The 27,184-nt window shown below is 40.3% G+C and overlaps 2 protein-coding genes and 2 long non-coding RNA genes across 5 annotated transcripts; 3 read left to right on the plus strand and 1 right to left on the minus strand.

Moving 5' to 3' along the window:
* Positions 1-11,466, plus strand: tnk2a (tyrosine kinase, non-receptor, 2a). The gene is made up of 20 exons (XM_025054589.1): positions 1-555; positions 1,526-1,688; positions 2,407-2,477; positions 2,817-3,023; positions 3,125-3,274; positions 3,768-3,863; positions 3,985-4,166; positions 4,253-4,379; positions 4,464-4,610; positions 4,695-4,789; positions 6,477-6,671; positions 7,171-7,262; positions 7,679-7,723; positions 7,806-8,044; positions 8,123-8,326; positions 8,788-9,416; positions 9,815-9,965; positions 10,447-10,542; positions 10,874-11,001; positions 11,154-11,466. Exons 1-20 carry the CDS (start codon positions 445-447, stop codon positions 11,158-11,160), a joined length of 3,135 nt encoding a protein of 1,044 aa, XP_024910357.1. The 5' UTR covers positions 1-444; the 3' UTR covers positions 11,161-11,466.
* LOC103377317 (uncharacterized) lies at positions 9,288-26,396 on the minus strand. 2 transcript variants are annotated; one of them, XR_003049410.1, is made up of 12 exons: positions 26,308-26,396; positions 26,000-26,034; positions 25,476-25,546; positions 23,868-24,158; positions 22,337-22,379; positions 19,592-19,671; positions 19,181-19,225; positions 16,937-17,173; positions 13,143-13,259; positions 11,604-11,665; positions 10,848-10,991; positions 9,288-9,422 (listed from the first exon to the last, which is right to left on the minus strand). It is a non-coding gene; the product is annotated as an uncharacterized LOC103377317 (long non-coding RNA). The 2 variants fall into 2 exon arrangements; XR_521396.3 differs by lacking the exon at positions 26,308-26,396 and having other exon boundaries at positions 26,000-26,297.
* LOC112486851 (uncharacterized) lies at positions 11,499-12,653 on the plus strand. The gene is made up of 2 exons (XR_003049409.1): positions 11,499-12,434; positions 12,497-12,653. It is a non-coding gene; the product is annotated as an uncharacterized LOC112486851 (long non-coding RNA).
* On the plus strand, positions 14,040-24,092 carry tmtopsb (teleost multiple tissue opsin b). Its single transcript, XM_017031529.2, has 4 exons — positions 14,040-14,618; positions 18,046-18,374; positions 19,960-20,187; positions 23,773-24,092. Exons 1-4 carry the CDS (start codon positions 14,207-14,209, stop codon positions 24,064-24,066), a joined length of 1,263 nt encoding a protein of 420 aa, XP_016887018.1. The 5' UTR covers positions 14,040-14,206; the 3' UTR covers positions 24,067-24,092.
* Positions 26,397-27,184: the final 788 nt, after the last annotated feature.

Consider the following 27,184-nt stretch of genomic DNA (forward strand, 5'->3'; position numbering starts at 1 on the left):
TCTGCTGAATTATTCAGCATCAGTCTGGTGCTGTAGTGGCTCGGCTGCTGAGCAGCAGGAGGAGTAGGAGGAGGAAGAGGACGAGGACGAGGACGATGCAGACGGATAGAATAGAAACAGGAGAGAGGAGGTGATGAGGAGAGATCTGGAGCTGCAGGGAGAGTCGTGAGTCAGCGGGACAGGGGGGAGAAAAAAGAGAACACATAGAGGGTGTACGGTGATACGACAGGAGGGGGAGAGAGAAGGAGAGAGAGAGCAGCTGCTGCGACTGATTCCAGCGTTGTTCATGCGCACATTGATTTGAGCAGAGACGTGAGGATGATGAAGATGAAGATGATGATGTGAAGGTGTTCACCACAGTGTTCCAGCTGAATAACAGAGGGAACAAGGCAGCGGTAAGGAGAAGGAGAGGGTTAGTAAAGGGAGGAGGTGTTGTGTTCGAGGATGGGGGAGAACTATATGTACCAGCGCCTCCCCTTCACCAGAGGAGAGGAAGAGGAGGATGAAGAGGAGAGAGACAGGAGGATGATCAGGGAGAGTGTCGGCAGACAAATGGTAAAAGTGTCTCAAGTCGTGGGTGTGTTTTCTTTTCAGTTCATGCCCAACACTGTTGTTATTATTGCATCATTTCATCATCTGAATTTTGTTAAGGAATTTTATGCTAAACATTTTCTGTTTTTTTTTTTTTTTTTTTGTTTCCACTTTTATTTTAGATGACCTTTAACACATTTTGGGGTGTTTAGTTTTTTGGGATACCCGTGCCTAACTGCCTTAGCTAACTGTTAGCTATCCATCTATTTTACTCATCTGTTTAACTGGTTTTTTTTTTTTTTTTATAAATGTTTTCTTTTTTGTATTTTTTTTTTTAAATTTCAACACTGAATTAGCATCTTGTTCATTTTTTAGCTCTTTATTTGGTTTATTGACTTTATTCACGGGTCATTGTTGACTGTCGCTAGGCTACTTCAACAGCTACATATTAAGCTAACATAGTTCTGTGCAACATAGGTAGGAAATGTGTCGACTTTCTTGTTATATTTTCTATTGTAGCCATTTTCTTTTTTTGTCTTACCCATAGGTTCTATTTTGGTCGGCTTATGGTTATGTTTTTATCTGTTTCTGGGCTCTTTGCATTTTATTAAATTTTTTTTTTGGCTAATTTTAGATTTCAAACAATTTGTTGCTATATTTAAATTCATTGTTGGCCTTTTGTAGTTTGAAACCATTTTTATAGCAATGGTTTTTGGCTTTTCTTTTAGCCAGGGTTTTGCTCAGTTTAGTGTTCAGTGAATTTCTAGTGACTAACTTTAGTCTCTTTAAATTTAAACTATAATAAAGGTTCATCTTCCATTGTGGATCAATTTTTTAATTATTTCTCCTAAATGGCTAAACTTTAGCAATTCCCGGGCTAAATTTAAATTTAGTTTTTCAACTATTATTACAATATATTTTACCAAACTATATTTAGAGCTTTTTTTAAACAAACTGTTACATGGTTCATTGTTATTTGTGTTTGTGTTTTCAGATGCAGTGTGAGGAGGGGACGGAGTGGCTGCTGGAGCTGCTCACCGACGTCCAGCTGCAGCAGTACTTCTTGAGGATCAGGGATGAGCTCAACGTCACTCGACTCTCACACTTTGACTACGTCAAGAATGAAGACTTGGAGAAGATTGGCATGGGTCGCCCAGGTGGGTCCAGAAATGGTTCATAAATGTCAATACACATACCAAACGGTACCAAACTGTTGTATGAAAATGACAAAAATTAGATGCACTTATATTACAAAATATATTCATTATACATTATAACTGTTTCCACTGAGGAAGTAATTTCAAAACCTGGCTAAAAACCACAAACTTTATGATGTTTTTTTTTTTTTTTGGAGGATTTTTTTTCAAAATTTAAAAATAATATAATAGTATAACATGTACTTAAAAAATCAATTTCTTACACATGAACAGTTCCACCCAGGTTAGGCTCCAACTGCGATAAAATAACTAATGATGTCATCACTGCACTTCCCAAAAATATTTGACACATGCACCAACCCAAAACATGACTAAAATATAGAACAATGAGTGAGATATTTTTGACCCATTTCTGACACTGAACCGTCATAAAAGATTTTTTTTTTAACAAATCTGACCTGTAACCATCATATTACATTTCTGACCCAGTTCTGTAGCACTTTTCCACACAACACCAGCTTGAGTTCTCTTTACTAAATTTTTTTTTTTATATTTGTAAGTAAATCATAGGTGAAGGTAAATACTCATGCTGTCAGCAGAAACTGTTGTAAAACTGTTAGTGTAAAGATAATAAAATATACCTTCCAAAGTTCAGGTGACACTACAGTGTCTGTGGGTTTCAGGCTGTGAACAGAGGAGTTTTCTTTTGTTGTCTCAGGTCAGAGGAGGCTGTGGGAGGCCGTGAAGAGGAGGAGAGCTCTTTACAAACGCAAGTCCTGGATGAGCAAGGTGAGAACACACACTTAAACACACACAGAGTTGTGTGCAGAGTTCAACACCAGGGCATCCTAAAATCGGAAAATTTCATCACTTAACTTATCTCGGATTGCAGCGAGGTTTTTCTTCTAGGTTGTATTAGGTAACACGTTGACTCCCTGACCTGGTTTCCTGTAAAAACAAAAATCATATTTGAATGAGAGCCACATTTATGATGCTGAACGATTGAAAGATTGTTATATTTAAATTAAAAAAAGTACCTTTTTATTACAATTTAAAACAAAAATCATATTTGAATGAGAGCCTCAGATTAAACATTTTTCATTAATATATATTTTCATCTGTCTGCAGGTGTTTCCGGTGAAACGCACCGACGCCGACCCTCAACAGACCCCTCACCAGGGGGCAGCGTCCAGCCAGACCCCGGGCAGCAGTGAGTCGGCCGCGTCACTCACCTGTCTGATCAGAGAGTCGGAGCTTCAGCTGTTCGAGCGGCTGGGAGACGGCACCTTCGGAGTGGTGCGGCGTGGAGAATGGACTGGTCCAAACGGCGGAGTGGTGAGAGAAAAAAAAAAAAAAAAAGGACAAGACGACACACGGTACTGTGACAGTTGTGACGCTGAGGTTGTTGTGTTTTTCCTCTCTCTGTGTGAGTGTAGTTGTCTGTCGCGGTGAAGTGTCTGAAAGCAGGAGTGTTGGACTCTGACGGACTGGACGATTTCATCCGAGAGGTCAACGCCATGCACTCGCTGAATCATCAGAACCTCATAAGGCTGCACGGTGTTGTCCTCACGCAGCCCATGAAGATGGTAAATCACCTGGACGTTACATCACTTTCAAAATGAACAAATAGGAATTTGGATTTTTGAAAAGTACTGATTGTGTATATGACAAATCAGAAAATCTTACATAAAAAGTGGGTTATTAGATTTAATTCTGACAGAAAACTGAAGGGTTTTAATTATTTTGATTTAAAAAAAATAAAAAAAAACTCCAGTGCAGAACTCCATAGAGAAATTCGGCCATTTTAAGTTACAGTGAACAGAAACTGATCAGAAATATGATCTGGTTCATTTTACGACTTCTTTGTTTAAAATCTTTTGTTCAGATTCAACTCAAAGAAACAAAACAACCAAACGAGGCAGCAGTTCAGGTGTCACCATGACCTAAAATCACTCACTTTATCAATGGGCCTTGGTGTGGTTTACGTTGGAACTGTTTTCCCAGAAAAATAATCTTCGTAGAACCACTGTGTAAATTGTTTACTGATTATGGTGTGTGTTTGTGTGTGTGTGTGTGAAGGTGGCAGAGTTGGCTCCTTTGGGCTCCCTGTTGGACCGCCTCAGAAAGCGTCAGGGCCACATCCTCATCTCCTCTCTTTGCAACTATGCTGTACAGGTCGGTCAAGGTCAAATGTCAGAGAATAGAACCCTTTCATCTCATTGGATTTGTTCTAAAGTGCTCATAAAATATTGTCACCTAAATTTAATGGAAACGTTATGTGCATTTCTACCTGCAGGTGGCGTGTGGCATGGCCTACCTGGAGCAGAAGCGTTTCCTCCACAGAGACCTGGCAGCCCGTAATGTCCTACTGTCCACCAACGACACAGTAAAAATAGGAGACTTTGGCCTGATGAGGGCGCTGCCGACACACACTGACCAGTACATAATGGAGGAGGGTCATAAAATCCCCTTCCCCTGGTAAAGACACTGGTTTAACTCCTGCAGCTGATCTTCTTCACCAGCTAAACCGTGCGTCTACAGTCAGTGTCCTGCTCTCTGTCCAGGTGTGCTCCAGAGTCTTTAAAGTCTCGTACCTTTTCTCACGCGTCCGACACCTGGATGTTCGGAGTCACGCTGTGGGAGATGTTCACTCACGGGCAGGAGCCGTGGCTGGGCCTGAATGGAAGCCAGGTAGTGGTCGCTGCTGCACCCCCTAATTCAATTTGGAATATTTTAACCTTTTAACCCAATAGCTTTTTTTTTTTTTTGTTACAGATCCTCCACAAAGTGGATGTTGAAGCCGAGAGGCTGAGCAAACCAGACGACTGTCCTCAGGACATCTACAACGTCATGCTGCAGTGCTGGAGCCCCAAACCTGAGGACAGACCCACCTTTGTGGCCCTCAGGGACTTCCTGCTGGAGGTGAAACAAAAGCTATGAACCGAGTCCCTCCTTGGACAACAAAACCTTCCACCAGGTCTAAATAAATGTTTCTCTACTCTACAGACGATGCCCACAGACATGAGGGCCCTGCAGGACTTTGAGGAAGAAGATAAGCTGCAGATCAAAATGAACGACGTCATCACCATCATTGAAGGAAGGTCAGTGTGTGAAGCTTTGATGCCTAAATGTAATCTCTGTGTTTTGGTGTTTGTCTGCATTTCCACTAGAGGGAGACAAAATCGTCACAATTGTACTTTTTGAAATATTTTATTTATTTATTATTATATTATACCATACTATTTTTTTTCTAAAGAAAATCCACACAAATCCACTATGTCCTTATTTATGCTTAAAAAGAAAAAGAATATTTTTGTAGGTATCAAACTTTTACGAAAGTATAACCCTGCACTAATTAGTTTCTGAAAAACAAAATCTTAAAAAATAAGTTTCTCAAAAATCACTAATTTACCTTAAAATATGTAGATATGTCAATTTTTATGATTAAAATAAAATAAAAAATTTAGGCCATGAACTTTTTCCAAAAAAAAACTCTGCACTAGAATTTTTTTGAAAAATCCTCAAAAATAAGTTTCTCAAAAATGAGTAAATGTACACTAATTTGCCTTAAATTATGTAGACATGTCCATTTTTATAATTAAAATTTAGAAAAAACATATTTTTTTAGACCATCAACTTTTTTTGAAAAAACCCTAACCCTGCACTAATAATTTTCTGAAAAAATCCTCAAAATTAAATTTCTCAAAAATGACTAAAAATACACTAATTTGCCTTAAAATACCTAGCTATGTCCATTTTTGTTGTTAAAATTCAGAAAAATATACTTTTTTGGTACGCCAACGTTTGATCACAGTTAAAATACTATACCAATAAGATCCTGAACAACTCTCCGAAAATAAAAGTTTCTCAAAAATGAATAAAAGTGCACTAATTTGCCTTAAAATATGTAGATATGTCCATTTTATGATTAAAAATTTAGAAAAAAAAAGATTTTTTAGACCATGAAATTTTTCCGAAAAAACCCTAACCCTGCACTAATAATTTTTAAAAAAACCTTTTAAAAAATTCCTGAAAAATGAAAATAAATAAAAGAAATAAAAATGCACTAATTTGCTTTAAATAATGTAGATAAGTTCATTTATCATTTAAATTTAGAAAAAAAGCTTAAAAAATGTTTTAAGACCTCCAACTTTTTCCAAAAAAACCCAAACCCCGCCCTAATAATTTTCTGAAAAATGTTCAAAAATGATGCATCTCAAAAATGAATAAAAATGCACTAATTTTCCTTAAAATATGTAAAATGTCCATTTTTATAATTAAAATTTAGAAAAAAAAAATTTTTTAGACCATGAACTTTTTTCAAAAAAACCTAACCCTGCACTAATTATTTTTAGAAAAATCTTCAAAAATAAGTTTCTCAATAATGAGTACAAAATGCACTAATTTCCCTTAAATTATGTAGATATGTCCTTTTTTATAATTAAAATTTAGAAAATAAATAATTTTTTAGACCGAGCTTTTTTTGAAAAAACCGTAAACCCTGCACTAATAATTTTTTGTATTACTAATATTAGTAAACAAAAAAAATCCCAGTAATAATAATACAACCATGTCATTCTTTTTTATTGAAAATGTTATTTTGAATACGAACACCAAATAATAACAAATAAAAACACACATTTATACATGATTCATATTATCACATATTCCAATTATTTAAAACTTACAAATGAGTTCAACATGCAGACTTTTCTCCCACCAAAACATCAGTGTGGTTGAAATTTGACTGCAACATTTATTCACTTTTCGTTTTCTCTGTGGTTTTAGGGCGGAGCATTATTGGTGGCGAGGTCAGAACAGACGGACTCTTGGCTTGGGTCAGTTCCCTCGTCAGGTAGTGACGGCCGTGGCCGGTCTGTCGGCTCAGGACATCAGTCGACCTCTCAAACACTCCTTCATCCACACTGGACACGGAGACACCGACCCTCACAGGAGCTGGGGATTCGCTGACCGTATAGACAGGTTGGTTTGACGAGTTGGTTTACAATTAACAAAGCAGGAAAAAAAAAGTGATGTAGTTTGGCCCCCGGTCAATTATGTTTTGGGGGCATTTTTCAGAGCAGTTGTTTTCAACTTAATTGGTTTTATATTTGAACAGTAAACGTGTTTCTGGCTGACATTGACCATTAGGTTTTAAAAGTGCCTGTCTCTTAAATTGCCACTAGGGGGAAGCAGCGCGTTTTCTGTACCAGACGGTTTAAGCCTCTGAATAGCTTTAGTTAATGTGACGTCACATGTCAGTTATGTCTGTGGACAAAAATATTTTTTCACCCAGATTTATTATTTCAGATTTTGTAAAACATTTCAGGAGATGTTGGTTATTTTCCTGGGATACGTTAAAAAAAAAAGTTCAGTATTGTGGATAGGGTTTACAATAATTTTCCTGCCATTTACCATTTGTCCATATTTTAGCCTGGAGGTTGGACCATTGTTTTTCTAATTTTCCTTTTTTTTTTTCCAGTCTGTATTTAGGAAACCCCATGGATCCTCCTGATGTCATGGGGATGGAACCTGGAACAGCCAGACCCACTAAACTCCCGAACCGTACTAAAAGTAAGTTTGTCATTGTTTTAAATATCATTTACAGTGGAACCCGTAGATACCAGTTTTCAAAGTTACGAGTAAGAAATGATTTTCCTTGTAATAATATAAAATTATTACTTAATTATTATTTTATGTTATGAATATATTTGTTGATATCTGTGTTTTTGATGTTTAGATGGGGGTTAATTTAATTAGTTAATAGTATATTTCTGGAGGGCTGGAACAAATTAAGTATTTTTGATGGTTGGAAAATGCAGTTTTTGAATGGGGAGGGCTGGAACAAATTAAGTATTTTTAATGGTTGGAAAATGCAGTTTTTGAATTTAACTGGTATCTAAGGGTTTTGCTGTATTTCAAGTTTAAATAACGTAATAAGTGAGCCAACAATCAGGTTAAGTATTTAAAGAACTTTATTTCCTTCTCAGAACAACCTCCTCCTCGGCCTCCTCAGCCGGCTCTCCTCCTAAAGAGTGAGTTCTTACCAGTCGTTTCACATCCAACCAACGTTCTGACACTACTGGACATTTCTGTTAACGCCGTGTTTGTGTCCAGAGCCGTTCTACGACTCTGTGATGGACGACTACGACGAGGACGAGGATGCCAGCGCCGCCTCTGGCCTGAAGAGACTCGGAGTTTCTCTGGGTCTGAAGCTCCGTCCCTGGGAGGGTCCCGGTGTGCGTTCCGCCAAAAGTGAGGTGTCACTCATCGACTTCACGGACGACAGCTTCAGCTCCACCACGCCTTCGCCGCTCACGGAGTCGCAGCAGCAGCCAGACGAGGACACACTGAAGGTACGGTGGACCGAAATATATCAGGACGTCAGAAGACCAAGAAACAGTTCAGGATGTTGGTTTTTATTTTCTACTTAGGACACGCCCTCAATCCTGGACTGGCCCCTCCCTCAGCCTGCATATGACGAGGTCACCGCAGACCTGGAGGACCAATCGGAGGACCAGGAGGTGAAGACTATCAACATAGGACTGGGGGATGAGACCACGCCCACATCTAGTTCTTCTACAGCGAGCAGGAACGAGTCCCAGTCGGCCGATCTCTTCCAGGAACTTCAGAGAGAGGTAGGGACTTTGCATTTTAAAGTTTTGATTAGAACCTTCTAATTATTAAGTTGTAATTACGGTCTAATAATTAGAAGGTTCTAATTGGAGCTCTCCAATTAGAGGGCTCAAATGAGAGTGCTCTAATTAAAGTTCTAAATTGGAACTCTATTTGTTGGAGTTCTAATTTAGAACTCTATTTGTGGGAGTTCTAAATTGGACTCCAACAAATGAAGTTCCCAAAAACTCAAACAAATAGAGTATTTGTAATGTTTGTAAAGTAATTAGCTACATCCCTAAATTACCGTCTGTAGAAAACAGGAGTGCATTCAAAGGTGGGGGGGGGGGAGTATTTAGATTAACAAATGTCCTAATAAAAATCTAAAGCCCTGTTAGTCAGGAGGAGACTGTTTAAAGGACATACTCAGTAGAGTAAGAAGTCTTTCTGTCCTACCTGTTCGTCTCTGTCTCTGCTGTTGAAGGTGATGGTGAAGCTGCAGGTTCCCATGTCCACCGGTCGCTCCCTGCCCTCCTCAAAGGTGTCCATGTCTCTGGCTCCTCTGGCTCCTCACCGTCAGATCTACCTGCCTCCTCCTTCTCCTTCCTCCACTCCTTCCTCCTCCTTTGGCTCCTGCTTCGAGGACCGGCCCGTGCTGCCTCCCCGCAGCCCAGTCCCTCCGCTGCGTCCGTCCAAACACACCCCCTCCAGTCGCTCCTCTCACCCACAGGTGCGCTCCAGCTCCATATCGCTCGGGGACGAGGAGGAGGTCACTCCTCCACAGATCCCGCCCAGGGATCATGCGTTTTCTCAGCCTGGGTCTCGCTCCTCCTCTCCCCTCTCTCTGGTGCCTCCTCCCTCCTCTTCACCGGTGCTTCTCCCTCCTCCTCCTCTCTCTGTGTCCCCACGTCGCACGTCAGGACTGGTCAGCCCCCTCTTCTCCTCCTCGTCTCCACCCAAAACGACATCCAGCTCTTCACGGGTCTCGGTTCCCGGCTCCTCCCTCCTGGATCCGTTCTCCTTCCGTGAGAGTCGTGGAGGGACGTCGTTGATTGACAGCTCTCAGAGTTCTGCTCCCGTCCCTCTGCCAGAGCGACCAGCGTTTTTGGAGAGGTGGGACTGAGAAGAGACAAACACAAACAAATAAACAATTTAATTATCTTTGTTTTAATGTTAATTTGTTTCATTAAAGAGAGATTTTAATATTTTTTACAGTTCAACCCTGGATTGTTTTTTGTTGTTCATTTTTGTGTTTAAACAAACTGTCGGGAATTTAAGAATCTATGAGATCATTACAATTAAATATAAATCATTATTAATTATTATTTAACAGAAATGTAATTCTTTTTAGGACTAAAACACTACAATTTTAGTTCAATTTTAATGTTAAGGATTAATTTGTAATAATTGTTTTAACCAGTTAAAATATGAACTAATTTATTCTTTATCATTATTTCTACCTCCACCATACCGGTCTTTTTAACTCGTATATTTTGCCTCTGATTTTTAAGATACGGAGCAGCCAACATGGCCGCCATCAAACCGATGATGAAGCAGCAGCCGCCAGGTGGCGCCAAACCCAACTCCTCCTATAACAACAACAACAGTCGAACTACCGCAGCAGTAGTTCCCAGCATGCAACAGGAGCAGAGCGTTACACAGGTCACTTCTTTTTCTTTTAGCTGACTTTATCGTTCTTGTTTTAACTTTTACTTTTCTTAAACTTGTTTTTGTCTTTTTTAGGATTTTTCAAATACAGTAAATGGATATTTAACATTTTTTTTCCACTGATTTCTTTTGGCTGTATTTGAATTTTTTCAAATACAGTAAATGGATATTTAATATTTTTTTCCACTGATTTTTTTTGGCTGTATTTGAATGTTACCCAAAATGTTTGTTAATAAAATACATTTAAAATATAAAATGTCTTTGTTAAAGATTAAAACGTATTAATATAAAAAATGTATTCTTATTTCAATAATTGTTTCGTTTTAGTTTCTAATTATTATTTTTTTATTATTTTATTATTTTACATTTTGCCCGGTGAAATGTCCAATTAAAATCATTAGATTTTTGACATTTTATTTTATCATTATATTTTTCCTGGATGAAACCAACAGTTGTATCATGCGATGATTGACAGGTGCAGAGAGCAGTTCACGGAGTCACACTGGAGGAGTGTCAGTCTGCTCTGCACACACACAACTGGAGAGTCACACAGGCCATAAAGCACCTGAAGGTTCGACCACGTCATGTGTGCTCCCTAAATATGACAGATTTGATGTCTTTAATTAATCTAACGATTAAATATTAGGTTTTATTGGTGGTTTTCAGCTCAGACAATATGAAGAGCTGTTTTTACTTTTCAACTAAAAATTAAGACTAAAGTCATATAAAAGTTTGAATTTACAGCAAGTTTTTACTTGTATTTACTATTTTTTTTATAGTATGGATATTATTTTCTAGAATTTGGGAGTTTTTTTTTTTTTTCAGGCTCTTTAGTTTAAAAAAAAACTGCTGGAGTCAACATGAAGGAGAACTTACCTTGTGTGTGTCTGTCTGGGTCACAGGTGGAGCAGTTGTTCCGTTTGGGCCTCAGGTCCAGATCAGAGTGTGAGGGGCTCCTGCAGGACTGTCAGTGGAACCTGGAGCAGGCCAGCACCGTCATCATGGACACGTACGGAGCTCCTGCACAGAGGTTGGGAAGAAAATAAGATATTACTAGAAATATTACTTTTATATATGTAGTACTTTTACTCTGTTTCCTTTCTTGTCAACAAATCTGTCACAGAGGAGTTAATAACCTGTGTGTGTGTGTGTGTGTGTGGTTTTTTTCCTTTTGTGTTTCAGGAAGTGATAAAAATGACAGGAGGAAAGTGAGACGTCGACCCTGAACACTGAACTGCTCTGATGACTCATGGTTTGAAGGACACTCTGACACAGAGGAGGTATTTTTACTGAGTTCAGAACATGAGGCGGCGGTTTGTGCTCATGTCATTATGTTACTGTGAAAAAACCTGGTGTGTGGTGCTCCACACACACACACACACACACACAGGTGAAGACACACAGTGTTTACTTGAACTTGTTCCTTTTTGTGTTTTTAATTTATATTTGTTTGTGTGTTTGTGCTGACTGTTCTGTATGACTGTCACTTACTCCAAAAAAGTTGTGTTTTTAATTTATATTTGTTTGTGCTGACTGTTCTGTACGACTGTCACTTACTCCAAAAAAAATTCAACTTGAAATAAAACTAACATGACAGTCTGAACTACCTTGTTGTTTAGAGGCAGAAATTACCTTTCAACAGTTCCTGTCACTCACATCCAGGCACACGGATGTTCACTGATGGTGAAAAAGTGCTAGAAAAGATAAAAAAAAGAAGAAATTCAATCTTTTAAAACATGTTTTAAAGGCAGTGATTAAAGTTAAGACAATTACATTAAATCAACTTCATTTGTGTTTCCATTTTCCTCATAGTTAAAAAAAACAGGATTTAAGGTAAAGCTGTGTTAAGTGTGCCCTCTGCTGGAGGACAAAGTAATTATTTTTATGCATGTTTAATGGGAATATTTAAAGGCTGCTTTTCCTCTAAGTCTTGGCTATTTATTCACACTGCTTTGTTGAACAAAAAAACAGTAAAATACTACAGTATTACTGTCTGTTAGTAGTAATTAGCCAAATATTTCAAACCTTGGTTTAAAAGTGACAGTAAACATGAGCACAGTAAACATGTTTGTGGATCAAATACTTTAAAGGTACATGACATTTGACGTACTTTTCGTTCACTCTTCGATCAGGGAGTTTTTTTGTTGTTGTTTAAATGTACAGATGAAACACTGTATTGTATATAAGTCAAGTTTTTTCTGTGCGAGTATTTACTGCTGGTCAGAAGATGAGAATGTTTGCTGTGAACAAATACTGATACTACAGTAATATTATATTTACAGTACCTGTCCTGTGAATCCAGAGCTAAGACTTTACTGTAGGTAAATTATTCAGGTGAAAACTTCAGTTATCTTTCATGGGTACAGGGTTTAAAGTACTGAGTGTGTATCAGTACTGGACCAGCTGTGTTTTACGTTTTACTCAGAAACTGTGAGGAAAAAAGTGAATAACTGAAGAATAAAGGTACAAGAAACTGTGAGGAAAAAAGTGAATAACAAGAATAGAATAAAGGATGAAGAATAAAGGTACTATAGAACGGAGCAGAAATGTCAAAGGTCACCGTGTCTGGTTCTATAGTACATTCAAATGTGATTCACTTTTTACTTTGAATCAGAACTTTTGTTTATTTATGTCATGAAAGCCTTTGACAGATTAAAAATAAAATCTATCAGTGAGTCATGATTGGTTGTTTGTTTGTTTGTTTCCATCGTTCTTTTCACCATCAGGAGAGAAATGATGTGATGGATCAGAACTGACCACTGAATAAAACCCAAATAAAGAAAGACATAAAAAAAGAACTCCTCCTTTTGTTTTCTTTGTCTGATATGAAACATTATTAAATTTTAATTATTAAAAAATTATTTAACAAGGAAAAAGAAAATCTTTTGGACCAGAAAAAAGTTGGACTAGTGGCAACGTTCACCACCGGGTCACAGAACCAGACACAGCGTCCAACATTAGCCACCAGAGCTAAGAGTTAGCCACAGATAATCCACAGCTGCCCTGTCATTAATGGTTTAACAGAAATAGATTTTTCTGTCTCTAGGACAACAGTGACGACCTGAGGCACTGGAGGTGTGTGATGTGTGTATGATAAGAGTTCGGGTTAGGGCCCAAAATCCTTAGGGTGCCCCCTGGTGACAACAGCTAGAAAAATATATTTACTCTTACCTTTACGTTCCAGGACATTTCCTCCACTAACAGTTTGGTCACGTAGCAGAACTGGGGTCTTTAACAAGTGTGCGGTGGTAAATGATGATGCTTTTCCACCCAGTGACAGGAAGTGGCCTAGGGAGAGAAGTAGATTGTTTTGATTATTACAAAAACACTTTCATTATAGTTTTGAAAAGAGAGAGAGAGAACATGTACAATCTCTCTCTCTCTCCTTTTCATCTCCATCATCTCTGAGAATCAATCAAGAAAAGACAGAGAAACGTGACTGAAGTCGATCATCCAAACTGAAGGCTTTTCCCTTTTTTTCCTTTTTCTTTTTGATCAGTGTGATTAAAAGAAACTCTTAGCGCCACCCAAAGGATTTACTGAGAAAAACATTTGGATTGAAAACGTTCATTAGCAAATTTCAAACATCTGTTTAAATCAATCAAACACTGAAAAAACACCGAGTTTGACAAGAAAAAAAAACATGGAGTTTTTAATGAGGTGCTTTTTTTCTGAGGGAATTTACAAACAGTTTGTTGGTGTTTTTGGATCGCTGCACTTTCTCTGTCATGAAAAAAGAAAGAAAATCAGTTGACAGGAAAATCAAGGTCTCCCAGAAAAATAAAAAACAAATTCTTCTGCTGGACTTTGAAGAATTTGTTTTTATTTTCTGACCAATTTCTTTCACAGCAGAATCTGAAGATCATCGTTTCAGCCACGAGAACATTTAAATATAAAAAATGTATGTCTGTGTGACACACACAGCCCAGTGGGTGAGAAAAGCTCGTTGGAGCAGGAGAAGCGCGCGCACACGGCTCCGCGCGCTATCCAAACCAGGAGCGCAGAGTCTGCTGTGACTCCCTCCCTCCCTCCCCCCTCTCTCTCCCCTCCTCACTGGACCTCCTCTACACACCACTCCTGTCTCCAGTCAAAGTTGTCTCACATCCTCCTGACTCCTCTGTCCGCGCGCTCCTCCAGTTGAACGCGTAAACCCACCGTCGGGAACCAATGCTTCCATCCCGCTGCGCTCACCCGGGGCTGCTCCTCACTCCAGGCTCCAGGCTCCTCAGCCCGGCATGATCTTGTGCAACGAAAGCCTGAACTGCGTGCAATGTCCCGTAGGAGAGGGAGGAGGAGCCGAAAACACAGCGGCAGCACCGACGGACGCGTACGCCAGGGCGCCAGGTGGAGGCGGCGGCGTCACGCTGCCTCCTCTGTCCCTGACGCCCAGCGGCCACCTGGTGGTGGCGTTGTGCCTGGGCTTCATCGGCACCCTGGGGTTCCTCAGTAACTTCCTGGTTCTAACCCTGTTCTGTCGGTATCGGACGCTGCGCACACCCATGAACCTGCTGCTGGTCAGCATCTCCTTCAGCGACCTGCTGGTCTGCGTCCTGGGGACGCCGTTCAGCTTCGCGGCCAGTACGCAGGGACGGTGGCTGATCGGACGCGTCGGCTGCGTCTGGTACGGTTTCGTGAACTCGTGTTTGGGTAAGACGGTGTTTCCGTTCTGTTGTGCACTCATCAGTGTCATGTGGTTCCACATCTGATCTGTTTCTGTCCGGGCGGGACTCCGTCCTTCTGTGACCACGGGGGGAAAGATCGGCTATTGATTTGTTTCCCTTCCCCACTGGTCCACTCGACAGAGGAGAGACAGGAGTTTAACTAATGTCTCTGACATGTCTCTGAGATATTCAACAGTGATTTATTCCCTTCTCACTTGTCTTTCAGCAGCAGATAATCTGATGTAATCTGATCTCCACCACTGCCGACAGCCCACCACCCCCCCCCAACACTAACAGGATTAAAAACCTATCAACCCAATTAATTCTCTACTTCATTTCAACTACGGTGATGACGGTCTGTCTGATGTGGTAACAGTCAGATCATTCAAATTAATGATGAAGGGAAATTGTTAATCATCTATTTTTAATTAATGATCTGCTCTCATCAGGACTGGTCTACACCGACCATCAGACTTTAAAAGCCTTCGAATAACTGTCGGAATGTTCCCAGAATTTTCCTGAAGCTTTAAAATCAGCTGTTTTGTCAGCGAAGATTAGAGGAAAAATACAATATTGTTTTTAATACAGCCATTTTCAGCTATTTTTTTTAACTTTGAGGTCGACCTCTACAATTGGCTGCTTTCTCTGGACTTTAAATAAAGGGAAAAATACTAAGAATGTGGAGATTTAAGGGGAAAAACTAACTAAAAATATAATTTCTGGAGGTGTTCAATCTGTGGATTGTGTTGTTTGTGTGGGACCTCAGACAGAGTGACACCTGCGATAAATCAAACCCTTTCTATTTAAAGAACAGAAAAACATTTCAGTTACGTGTCCAAAGGTCGACGGCGCTCCTCGACCGTGACCTTCACGGCGTTCACAGATGTCGTATTTCACCCTTTTCTTCCCACTAAAAAGAGATGAGTTTCAGCTGCCATTCTTCATTCTTGTCAGTGATTGGCTGGAATTGGCTGAAGTGGTCAAAGATTTGGATCACATTTCCAGAGTAATGGAAATCAGATCTGGAGCGGAATTGTGTGGGAGAGGCATCGGTTTTCATCTTCTAGTACGTAGTGAGTCGTGGGACACGTTTCTGACTGGGCCGGAAGTCACGTTGATCCGGGCCGCTCTGGACCTGAGGGTATCCTGTGACAGAGTCGGTGGTTTTTCTGAACTACAGAAACGATTGAGTTGTATATTTACACTGACAGCAGCCTATATTTATTAACTTTAATAACTTCACTATGAAGACTAGTGGTGGATTTGGGTATTGCTGTATCTGGTCCAGTTCAGTTTCTCTGGGTTGATGTCAGTCACGTTGAGGTCCAGCTCCTCGGTCTCTTGTCTTCGCTCCTCTCCGCTCCTCTGTACATTCCCTTTGAGCTAAAAAAAATCCCCAGTTTGTGTCGTCCTCAACCTTAGAACTTGTCTGATTGATTTTTCACACTTTCTCTTCTGTGCACGTTCTGTGGCGGCTTCAGGTAATAATCAGGAAAAGAAAAAAAAAAACATGACCAGATCAAAAGATCTGTGTAGAAAATCTCGTCAGTGAATTTATTTTCTTTCCTGAACTGGGTCAGACACTGGCCCTGACAGAGCAGTGGGGCTGGAGATGAGGACTTTAGCTTCAAAGCAGCAAATGATTGATGGCAATTTGGTGTGGATTGATGAAATGGGGGGGGAGAAAACATGGACACGCTGCCCCGTTTGATAATGGCCACAAATCACCTTTGGGGTCAAACAATTTCACTCCGCCTCTGGGCTGATGGAAGGCTTTCAGACAAATGACTTCAGGTGAAGGAGTTACAAAGAAGTGATGTGTGATAGAAATAACAGCTGATTTAATAACTGCACACAAACGACAGTCATCGTTTTATGACGTTGTTGCAGTTTGGACTCTTCTAGAACGTCTATCAACAACAAAACGTTGGTTTTTCTTTTCTTCCAAATTGAGAAATGAATGAAAAATGGATGAATACTGTGGAAAAAATCCCAAACTGAATTATAACTGTGGCCTGGTTGAGTTGGCTGCAATATCCAGAATATTTTTTTTCCTTATTTCTAATGGAATTATCCCATATTTTAAAATTGAACGTTTCAGCAACTGTCAATCAAAGCTGAGAGTTTTTGAATTTTTGCAATGCTGATTTTTCCAGAACAAATATATTTTAACCTTATTTTCTATCCTTATTGTTATTGCACCTTCCCACAGCTCAGAGCTGGAAACACAGTCAACAGTTCTGTCATAAACATCAGTTTGTCAGAACTGTTTTCTTTTTAAAACAAAAAAAATGATGCTATTACCTTCAGCCTGTCAGAGCTCAGGTGGAAGTAGAGCTGTGTGAGAATTCACTAATGAGACATGGTCGGTCCCGCTGAGATTACCCAGAGTGCACCAGGGCTGAGGTGAGAGGAAAGCAGTCAGGACCAGTTAGATGCTTGTAATCAGGGCCGGAGGGTGACAGAAGCTGGTTTTTAAACATCTCTTCATCCTCTCCATCTCTTCATCCTCAGTCAACAGTTGCAGAGGCAGAGACAATGCTGCAAAGTGTAAAGAATATAAACAGTCATGAGAAAAATCACAAATGAACATTGGAAAACCTCTTCTGTGAACACAGATAAACCATAACTTGTTGATCTTAAAATACTTAGCTATGTCCACTTCTGTTGTTAAAAATCAGAAAAAATATACTTTTTTGGTGCGTCAACTTTTGATCACAGTTAAAATACTATACCAATAAGATCCTGAACAAATCAAATATTTATCTTCTGCTATTTATCTTAGAGCTAAGGCTACTTTGAGATAGCTAACAGATAAAATACACATCTTCTACATCACATCACTTCATCCACATTGAACCCACAGGGAGAAAATCCTGGAGTAGTGTGAGCTGTGTGAGCTGTGTGTGATGGGAGTGATGGCTGACGCTCCTCTCCAGACTCTTCACTGTTCCCCTCATTACGTTGTTGGTCACGACCTCAGCCTCACTTGTCTCATCCAAACACACTGCAGGAGCACTTCATTACAGTTCACAGACCTGTGACCCTCTATAATGAACTCAGTGGAAGGTAGAGAGTCTCTAACCAGCACTTAGATGTGTGTGTGTGTGTGTGTGCGTTGATTAATGCTCATGCTGAAACAGGACTCAAACATCTCCAGCTGAACACCTTCATCAACAGGTAATTAACAGGCAGGAGATGGTTAAGAAACATCTGACCGTCCACACTGGTCCAGGTCAAGATGATGATGATGATGATGATGATGATGATGATGACCACTCCTCATGTTAAGACCAGCTCCACATCCAAGGCTCATGTTGAGTCACATCCATATCAAAGAATGAATCTACTGGGCATCAAACCTACATCCTACCTCTACCCTCACATCCTACTCCACTCTTCCTTTTCCTCAGGAATTTTCTCCCTCATAATTCTGGCCGTCATCTCCTACGAACGCTACTGTACCATGATGGCGCCCACTATAGCCGACGGCAGGGATTTCCGCCCGGCCCTGGGAGGGATCTGCTTCTCCTGTCTCTACTCTGTGGTCTGGACAGTTCCGCCTCTCCTGGGCTGGAGCCGTTATGGGCCAGAGGGCCCGGGGACCACCTGCTCCGTGGACTGGAAGACCCAGACGTTGAACAACGTCTCCTACATCGTGTGTCTGTTTGTCTTCTGTCTGCTGCTGCCGTTCTGCGTCATCCTCCACTCCTACGGTAAACTGCTGCTGGCCATCAGACAGGTGGGTGTCAGACGTCACTGTGGGCTTCACTGCGTCAAACAAACCTGTCCTGTCCCGGCTGCGTCACAGGTCACTGCTCTGTTTTGACTGCGTTTGCCTTACATTTACAAGTGTTTGCTCGCGGCCCTGAACCGTTCCTGCTGTCAATGCAGTGATGCAGTTTACACAAGAATTCCATTTGCCACACCATTTGCTGGTTCATGTGCCGTGTCTGTGAGACCGTCAGCACCTGATTCTTACTGCTCTCTGCAGCGCGTTTATAAAATCATAAAAAGAAAAACGAGACTGAAAAGAAAACGTCAGACGTGTTGTCTTTTTATAAGGAAGAAAAAAGGAAAGTGTCCTCGTTTACGTTTGAACTCCCATGTGTTCAGAGAAACAAAATGTCCTGTATTTCCAAGCACAAACATTTCTGTAGACACTTTAATAAGACCGAGAAGGAAAAAGTATTGGGACTGCTTTATCAAATTTTAGAAGATAAGTGTTTTATACAAGGGCTATCAACCACTGATCCGCAGAAAACTTTTTACCTAATTTAAAGAGAACCTGGTCAATTCCATTTACTTTATTAATAATTTTGAATTCTTTTTACCTAATTTAAAGAGAACCTGGTTTACTTTATTTATATTTATAATTTTGAATTTATAATTTTGCATCTGCTGCAGATATTTTCAGTCCAATTCAGTTCATTATAGAAGTGACCTCACAGCTCAATACAATAATGACCTCTGACAAAAATCATTCAAATTGACAGATAAATACAACTTTGACCTGAGAGAGAAAGAGGTGTGTGTGTGTTCAATTACCTGAGGGCCAGAACATCTGATGTTGACACTGGAGGAACTTCTCATCTGTAGAACATCGTGCAGTTACACAGAGAAGAATAGTCAGTATGTGAAATATGAAATATGATTCACAGAAGCAAACGCCGCTGCTGCTGCTGCACACAGGTGTCAGAGTATGATATTATTATGATATAATATTAGGCTGCTTCAATGTTCCAGTGAGGGTAAAGTCAAACAGAGGAAGAGGAGGAGCTCCTTCACCTCAGCCTCGGCTCTATTTGCTCTAATTGTTATTTATAGTTGAGCAGTTTTAATCCCATTATCCTCTGGTTTATTTATCTCCGTGTTCTGTTTGAGGAATGTTGTTTTCTTCAGCTCATACATAATAGACTAATGGATTTACAAAGTACAAATGTTTTTCATATGACTCACATCCTGTAGTGGCAGCAGTGACAATCTTTCCTCTGCTTCACAAACACCGACGCTGTGGTTCAGGGGCGAGAGCAGGAGGTCTGTGAGAGACAGAAGGTCAGACGTCTGTTAGTCTGTCAGTCCACAGCTGATCTGTCTGTAGCCGTGACACCAAACTGCAGGTTTCTGTTCGCAGCTTTGACGGCAGCAGCATCTGTGAATGGGAAGCAGGGATTTTAAACCTAATACAACCATTCAGTATATTGCTACGTAAACTCCGGGTGGCGCTAACCAACAAAGCTAAGCTAAAAGCACAGCTTTAGTTGTACTGAACAACACAACATGAAGTATTTTGTTGTTCCTCAATTCCTCCTACGCCTCCTCCTCAGGTCAGGAGTTCTGTGGTGGCTCGTCGCAGAGAGGAGCGAGTGTTGGTGATGGTGGTCATCATGGTGTCGTGTTATCTGGTCTGCTGGCTGCCGTACGGCGTCGTTGCTCTGATTTCAACTTTTGGATCCTCTGACCTTGTGACACCAGAAGTGAGCATCGCACCATCCCTGTTGGCCAAATTCTCCACCGTCATCAACCCTTTTATTTACATCTTCATGAACAAACAGGTGAGTGGTTCCACTGTGCAACTTTCCCATCACAGTTTCTTTGCAAAATAGCTAAAGGTTAGCCAAACGTTAGTGCAGTAGTATCAAAGCAAGCAAAAGTGATCACTGAATGGAAATTAAATTTAAACCCTGCCTGAAAAATGATTCAAATTAGAAAACAAATAGCTCAAAGTGCTAGATCAGAAACAAATATGCTAAAAGGTTAGGTTTGTTAATCCCACAACCAAAGGGGCCTATATTCAAGGTTATTCCAGGTTCCAGTCCTGGTACATAAATATAAACAATGCCAAAGTTTCTCTATAATTAACTCCATCATCATCAACTCCTTCATCCGCTCTACATTTTCACCTTCAGACATCCTGTCACACACTCACACAGACAAGCAACGCTATTATCACTCTGCTCATGCCATAACAGCTGTGACACATCCCCCCGCCCTCATCCCTCTGTGCAGATGACAGTCAGTCAAGGACACGGCCCTGGACACTAAAACACCTGACCAGAGGGGGTTAAAGTGAAACAGGAAGTTCACCACAGAAGTAAAGAGCTCAAACATGATCATATCTTTAGGTTTATTAAATTATGTAAACTAATGAATCACTCCAGGAGAGATTAATTTACTGCTGTAATCTCCATAAGCAGTCGTTTCTTCACACGTTTTTTTAACAGCTTTATAATTTACACCAGCAGAGACGCAAAAACGTGAAGTAAATGGGTTTAGGAAAATTCTCTATTGTATCTCTGTGTATCTGCTAAAATAGTAATAGTGTAATATATTGGTTTAAATTCCATTTAGAGGAAAAATAAAGGAAAAAGCACGAGCAGTGATGATGGATGGACAGCCCCAGCACTCCTGGGATTTGCTCCAGCAACCCTTTAAGGGTTGTTAAGAATTATATGAATGAATGAATTCTTTATAAATCCAGGACAAAGAAGGACAAGTCAGTGAGTGTTCAGGAGAAAGTGAAGACAAAAGGCAGATGAAAATGGAAAAAAATAATGGTGTAAAAGTTTTAATCAATGAACACAGAGACTGGTGCAAAGACAGGAAGATGAAAGACAGAGAGGAAACAGGAAGTGACAGGATGAGGCGGAGGAGAAAAAACTTTAATCTTCCTAAAGGTTAATGTAGCTTTGATTTTGATTAGCATGTGATGTCACTATCAGGATATGACACACACACAGAGACAGACACACAGGCTGTGACCTTTCCGTCTTCTCCCTCACATACATTCAAACAGACTTTAATCCATGTCTCTTTATCTTCTCCCACCTCCTCCCCCTGTCTCCCCCTCTTCCTTCCCTCCCCTCTGTTCAAACGTCACTGTGTCACATCTGAGTTCAGGAGACATTTAAGTCACTTTGATGACTGACTTCTCACCTAATCGTTCAGTGGGAGTAACTCTGCGCTGATAAAAAGGGCACTAAATTAGTTTTTTTTTTTCCCTCTGGAGGCCACAGTTAACCTCAGAGTGAAGACTTCAGACTGTGTGGCCTTTTCAGTCTTCAGTTCCTCCCAGCCCATTACGGTGGCAGCAGTGTGTTGAGGCGAGTTGAAGACTTTAACGGCTGCCCAGATTCACACCTCCAACAGGTATCACTGCTGGTCTGTACGCAGGGCTACAACTCAAGTGATAAAGGAATCCTGCTGTGGAGCAGGTGCTGAAGTGAATGTTACAATACTGAGAACAAGGAAACGTCAGTTCTACCCCCCGACCCTGTCGGCTTTCCCCACAGTTTGGGTTTTCATGCTGTAACAAAACCATAAAAGACTTAAATGAAATGAAGTCTTTCATCTTAAGCAGTTTCTGTTTTTTTTTTTTTATCTCCTCCCCTCCGGCAGAGCTCCATAGTTTGGTGTTTCAGCTACAAAAACATTTCAATGTCACATTAAGATTGAAAACACTGATAATGGCTGCTGGTGCAGACAATCCTCTGTTTGTATTATACACACACACACATATATACACCAACGTTCAGTATTCAGTAAATAAAATGATCCAAAAGCTGTTTGGTAATTTCAACCACCTACAGTCAAGTTTGAAATACTGCATTCATAAAAAACCACTAAGATTATTAAAGAAACTGTTCAACACAATAGTATTCTGTATTCAGTCTGACACATACTACAATCACATATTGTACTTACTGTATCTGAAGTGAAGCTAATGATGAAGTGTCGGTTTGGAATTCTGTTAAAAAAAAAATAAAAAAAAAAGTCAGGCTATATTTGGAGAGCCATCACAGTGAGTATTAAGACCAACATGTGGCACAAGAGCCACGGGTTGCAGACCACGGCTCTAGAGCCTTACTGTAACCTTAACTATTTAAAAAAAATTGTTGAAAATAACTCTATTCTGAGCCTGAATCTCCAGACAGTCTTGAGCATCTACATACTCTCTTACTCAGTGGTGACCTACCAAATGTCCCCACAAGACCAGAGGGGCCACCCCCCCCTCTCTGTCTCCCACATTTTCCCCGTTAAGCACTGATCTAGGATCTGCTGCAGTTTAACTGATGTCGCTTTCCTTTGTTTTGTTAATATAAACTCGGTATGACAGTGACAGTGAACACAGTCTTCCACTCAGTCTTAAGATCCAATCTGTGTCTGATCATAGCTCTGATCCTGCTGTTGCTCACTGGGTTTTTTTTCTTTTCTTTTTTTTCCCCACTGACATCCTTTTGTCCTTCACACTTCCAGCCCCCTCTTTGCACATCCAATGTTTTTTTTTTCCAGTTCCTCTGGGGGTTTTTACTCCCTCTGTTAAACCAACAGCTTTGTTTGCTGTGGATTAAAATAACTGAATATAAATGTATTTTAAACATCTTTACATTTCCTCATGAATATAAATGTATTTTAAACATCTTTTCAACAGATACACATACATTTCCTCGGGCATACGCAAACAAATGAGGTCATGGGTAATTAGCTGTAAGTCGTCTGGTTAAGTGTGTCACTGAGTATCTCCTTAATTGGAGTCACTGAGGTAAATACTCTGAAGATGATGATGAAGAAGATGTCTGAAGACCCTGACGCACAGCCTCATCCAAGACCTTGACCCGCGACACTCTGGGAAAATGTAGTAGACTTAAAGTATACATGTGGAACCATGGAGTATACTAAGTACACTACGTTTATCCAGGGGAGCGCGATTCCTACTGGACTCACGGTCAGAAAAACTTTTTATACTGTGAACTTCTATCAAGTCACTGTGGTGAAGTGATCGTCAAATTTCAAATATGTGACTGTGATAATATTAATTTAAAAAATGAGTTTAAAAACATTAAATTACTGTTTTTTCAGTTTAATTTACACAAAACTCTGCATTTGGAAAATTCCAGTTTGGCATTGGTACTTGAAGGCTTCCATGATTCCAGTTTGGCATTGGTACTTGAAGGCAGCAAAGGCTTCCATGATGTTGTTACAGTTTTAGTTTTTATTCATCTTCAATCCCTTAAACCAAAGAGCTGCTCATGTTCTACCTGCAGCCTCCTATCATCAGCAAGACTTTAACCAAAACACCTTTGTGTGTGTGTGTGTGTGTGTGTGTGTGTGTGTGTGTGTGTGTGTGTGTGTGTGTGTAGTTTTACAGGTGTTTCCTGGCATTGCTTAATTGCTCTAACCCTGAACTCAGCTCCAACATGAAGACGTTTTCTCGACCAACCATAACACTTCGAACCTTCCATCAGGAGAAGAAACATCACGTGTCGCCTCAGGCTCCACCTTCAGCTCTGCCCACACCCAGCTCCGGCCACAGATCCTCACGCCATGCTGCAGATCCCGCTTCTCCATCGAACCAAAGCTGCAACTCTTCACACCCTCCTTCTGAAAATGGCCACACTCCTAAAGTGATCCTGGTGGCCCACTACAGGGAATAAGAGGAGCAGGAACCGCAGCATCAGCAGCTGAGACGTCCAGAGCAGGAGACCATGAGCACCAGCACAAGTCTGCAATTAACAAACAAATCCGCCTAATGGCAGAGAACAGGCTTCAAAGTGAGTTCAGCGGGAGGCTGGGAATACTAGACAGACGGGTGGTGATGGGTTTGATCCCACAACAGTCAATGCCTTCTGCGGTGGGAGCAGAAGAATTAACAGTGGTTTTATGAGAAGCACTGTTTAAAAAGCACAATAGAAATTTACAGTAAAGACTGAGACTAAACAAGCTGGAAGGTAAAGATAAACAACTAAACACGTGCTTGTTGTACTGCTTTACAAGCTGGCAGTTTTTAAAAACGACCTCAGAGTGACACACTGTTGAATAAAAACTATTTAAATCATTGCCAACTTTTTATATAAATGACTTGTTATCAGTTTCACATGAGCATCAATTAAAACGAACAAAATTTAAACATAAGGCTGTGACTCAGTCCATATCTGATACTTGTACTAAGCTGTGACTCAGTCCATATCTGATACTTATCTTACATGTATCAGTTAGGATTGCTTAGTTAATTAGTTTAGCTTTGCACTAACAATATAATGTTTTGGCTAACATTTGTTTACCTTTCATATAAATCACAATTCTTTAATTAGTTACTGTTAGACTAACTGAGCTTTGTTCTAGCTTTAAGAAAATTCTCTGCCGACGCTTTGGATATTTATTTTGGCTAATGTTACGCTAGTGCTAATCCAGGTTATTAGTGTTAGAAATCCTTATTTTATACCTTGTTGCAAATGAATGTAAAAGGGAAATAAACTTTCAATCTCTGTGGTGCTAAATGTCCAAATTTAAGAATCTGTTATGTCTGTGCAGTTCACCAGAATAATGGTGTTGTCTCTGACGGCTAGTGTTAGCGTCTTAGCCAAAGAGGTAGAAAACTGAGGAAGTCTGACTGCACTTTACTGGTTTAAAACAGCACAAATGATGGGCAAACGGGTGAAACTAGATTTTTTTTTCTGCTTCAGGAATTTGATCAGAAAATATATAAATTATGAAAATGCTCATAAGTGGGTCAAGTGTCTGTTACACAACAAACTGATGTCTTCTTGATCAAAGAAATTATTCTGGACCAAAAGGAGATTTTTCTCCTGGAGGAAATTTCATTAACATTTTTATGGGCTTTTCGGTCTTGTAAATAGAGCAATTACTTCAGTGTGTGTGTGTGTGTGTGTGTTCACATCCTGTGTCTGTAGGCTTTTTTGAGCCATAGCAAAAAAAAAACCCTCACACATCACAACCAAACAAAATTGTCTCAAAATAGTGTCAAAACGAGCCACCCAGTTTCAGTTGACAGGCCCAGTTAAAGCTGGGCCTGTACAGTGAAACATAACACTGATATACTCACAGGAATTGAGGAAAAACACACATAAAGAGCTTCTTCAACAGCTAACAGTCTCCGTCTTCATTTACAGCCACCTAGGGAAATAATGTTTAATTACTCTACCCGTCACTGTTGCATAGGTTAATAAAAAATATTTGTAGTAAATCAAATATTTTTCAGAGAATTTAAGTACAACTGGACAATTTTCCACAGCATACCTGACAATCTCTCACACTAGTGTGTTGTGAACAGTGGTCGTGAGTCACTGGATTAGTGAAATGGTGGGATGAAAAGTAAAGACTGAATGGTTAGAATTTGTCCTAATATTGCCAAGCGCAGCTGCTTTCATTCTGCATTTCGTTTCTGTAATCCTGTTGTAATTTGCTTTGTTGTTCGCTGTGACCTGAAATGAATCCTGTTGAGAAACACTAAACTCAACGACTCTGTGTGTTCTTTCACATTAGCTCCAAACACAGTAATAGTAACGTAAAGAAATGTTTGTGTGTTCCGTGTGTGTGCGTGGGTTTACAGGTGTTCGTCATGTTTACCTCATCACCAGGTTCCGTCCGCTTCCTTTGTGCATCTGAAAGTTTTGACACACTTTATTAACTTGATTTATAACTGAACATACATGATTTAATTGTGGTTTTAATAAAGCGTGCATCGCCAGGTTGCAGGAAAGTCCGTGAATGTTAAAGTTAATTAGTTCATTAACGAGCTGCGAGCCACTTCCTGTTTTCCTGTCAAAATAAAAACTTCCTTGTTCTTAACACAGTCTAGTTGCACGTAGTTTTAGCTTTGCTTCCGTTTTAGCATACAGCGTCGTTAGAGAGAGCTTTACACGCGAATCACTCACCAATCAGATTACTTTGACGGCAGGTGCGTAGACGCCATTAACTGTTCGGGCGCTAGAAATACGGCCGCCATCTTGGAGCTATTAGCAGACAGCAGAGACACACAAGTTATCTCAGTGCTATAATAAAAATAAATACATTATTAATACAATATATAAGGTACATATATATTTCTATCACAGTCTATAAAAGTCTCTCCCGAAGGAAAAGTCTGCATGTAAGCGGTGACAACAGAGAGACTGTCGTCCACTTTATTAACAACTCAAATACGGTTACACAAATCCAGATCCATGTGAGCTGTTGTTTGCGGACCTGTCACTCACATCCATCCACCCATGGGTCACCTTTTGTTCCGCCCTCATCCTCATTAATACAGCCTGGTGTTCTCACCTGTGTTCTCTTGTATAAAACCTAGCTACCATCCTTGGCCTCTCGTGGTCCGGACCACTCTGGACCCCCGTTATTTTCTCCACCTTTTGTTCTTTTTCTTTTACTGCTGCTTGTTAACCCTGTGCTGGAGAAACCTTTTGTTCTTTTTCTTTTACTGCTGCTGTGCTGGAGAAATAATGAAGGAACAAAAGACACATTGTGTGTTGTTTCCTGGAATAAAAACATAAATACATTCATAAATATTTATTCACTCTGGTGGTCGGTGACACGCATGTTTTGCCAAATGTATACAGCAGGGGACGAGGGGGGCGTAGGCGGAGGAGAAGGAGGAGACATGCAGACAGCAGTCACTTCTTACCTGGACAAATTTAGAGAGAACTGATTTTGAGAAACGGCTGCTTCACTTTCCTTCAGGTGTCATTTGAACTCCAATCAATAATTGTAACCAAATGTGTATAGTGTGACGCAGTCAGGAGGGAGTCGAAGTGG

Source organism: Cynoglossus semilaevis, chromosome 3 (genome assembly GCF_000523025.1).
Source record: "Cynoglossus semilaevis isolate Cse_v1.0 chromosome 3, Cse_v1.0, whole genome shotgun sequence".
Classification (NCBI taxonomy): Eukaryota; Metazoa; Chordata; class Actinopteri; order Pleuronectiformes; family Cynoglossidae; genus Cynoglossus; species Cynoglossus semilaevis.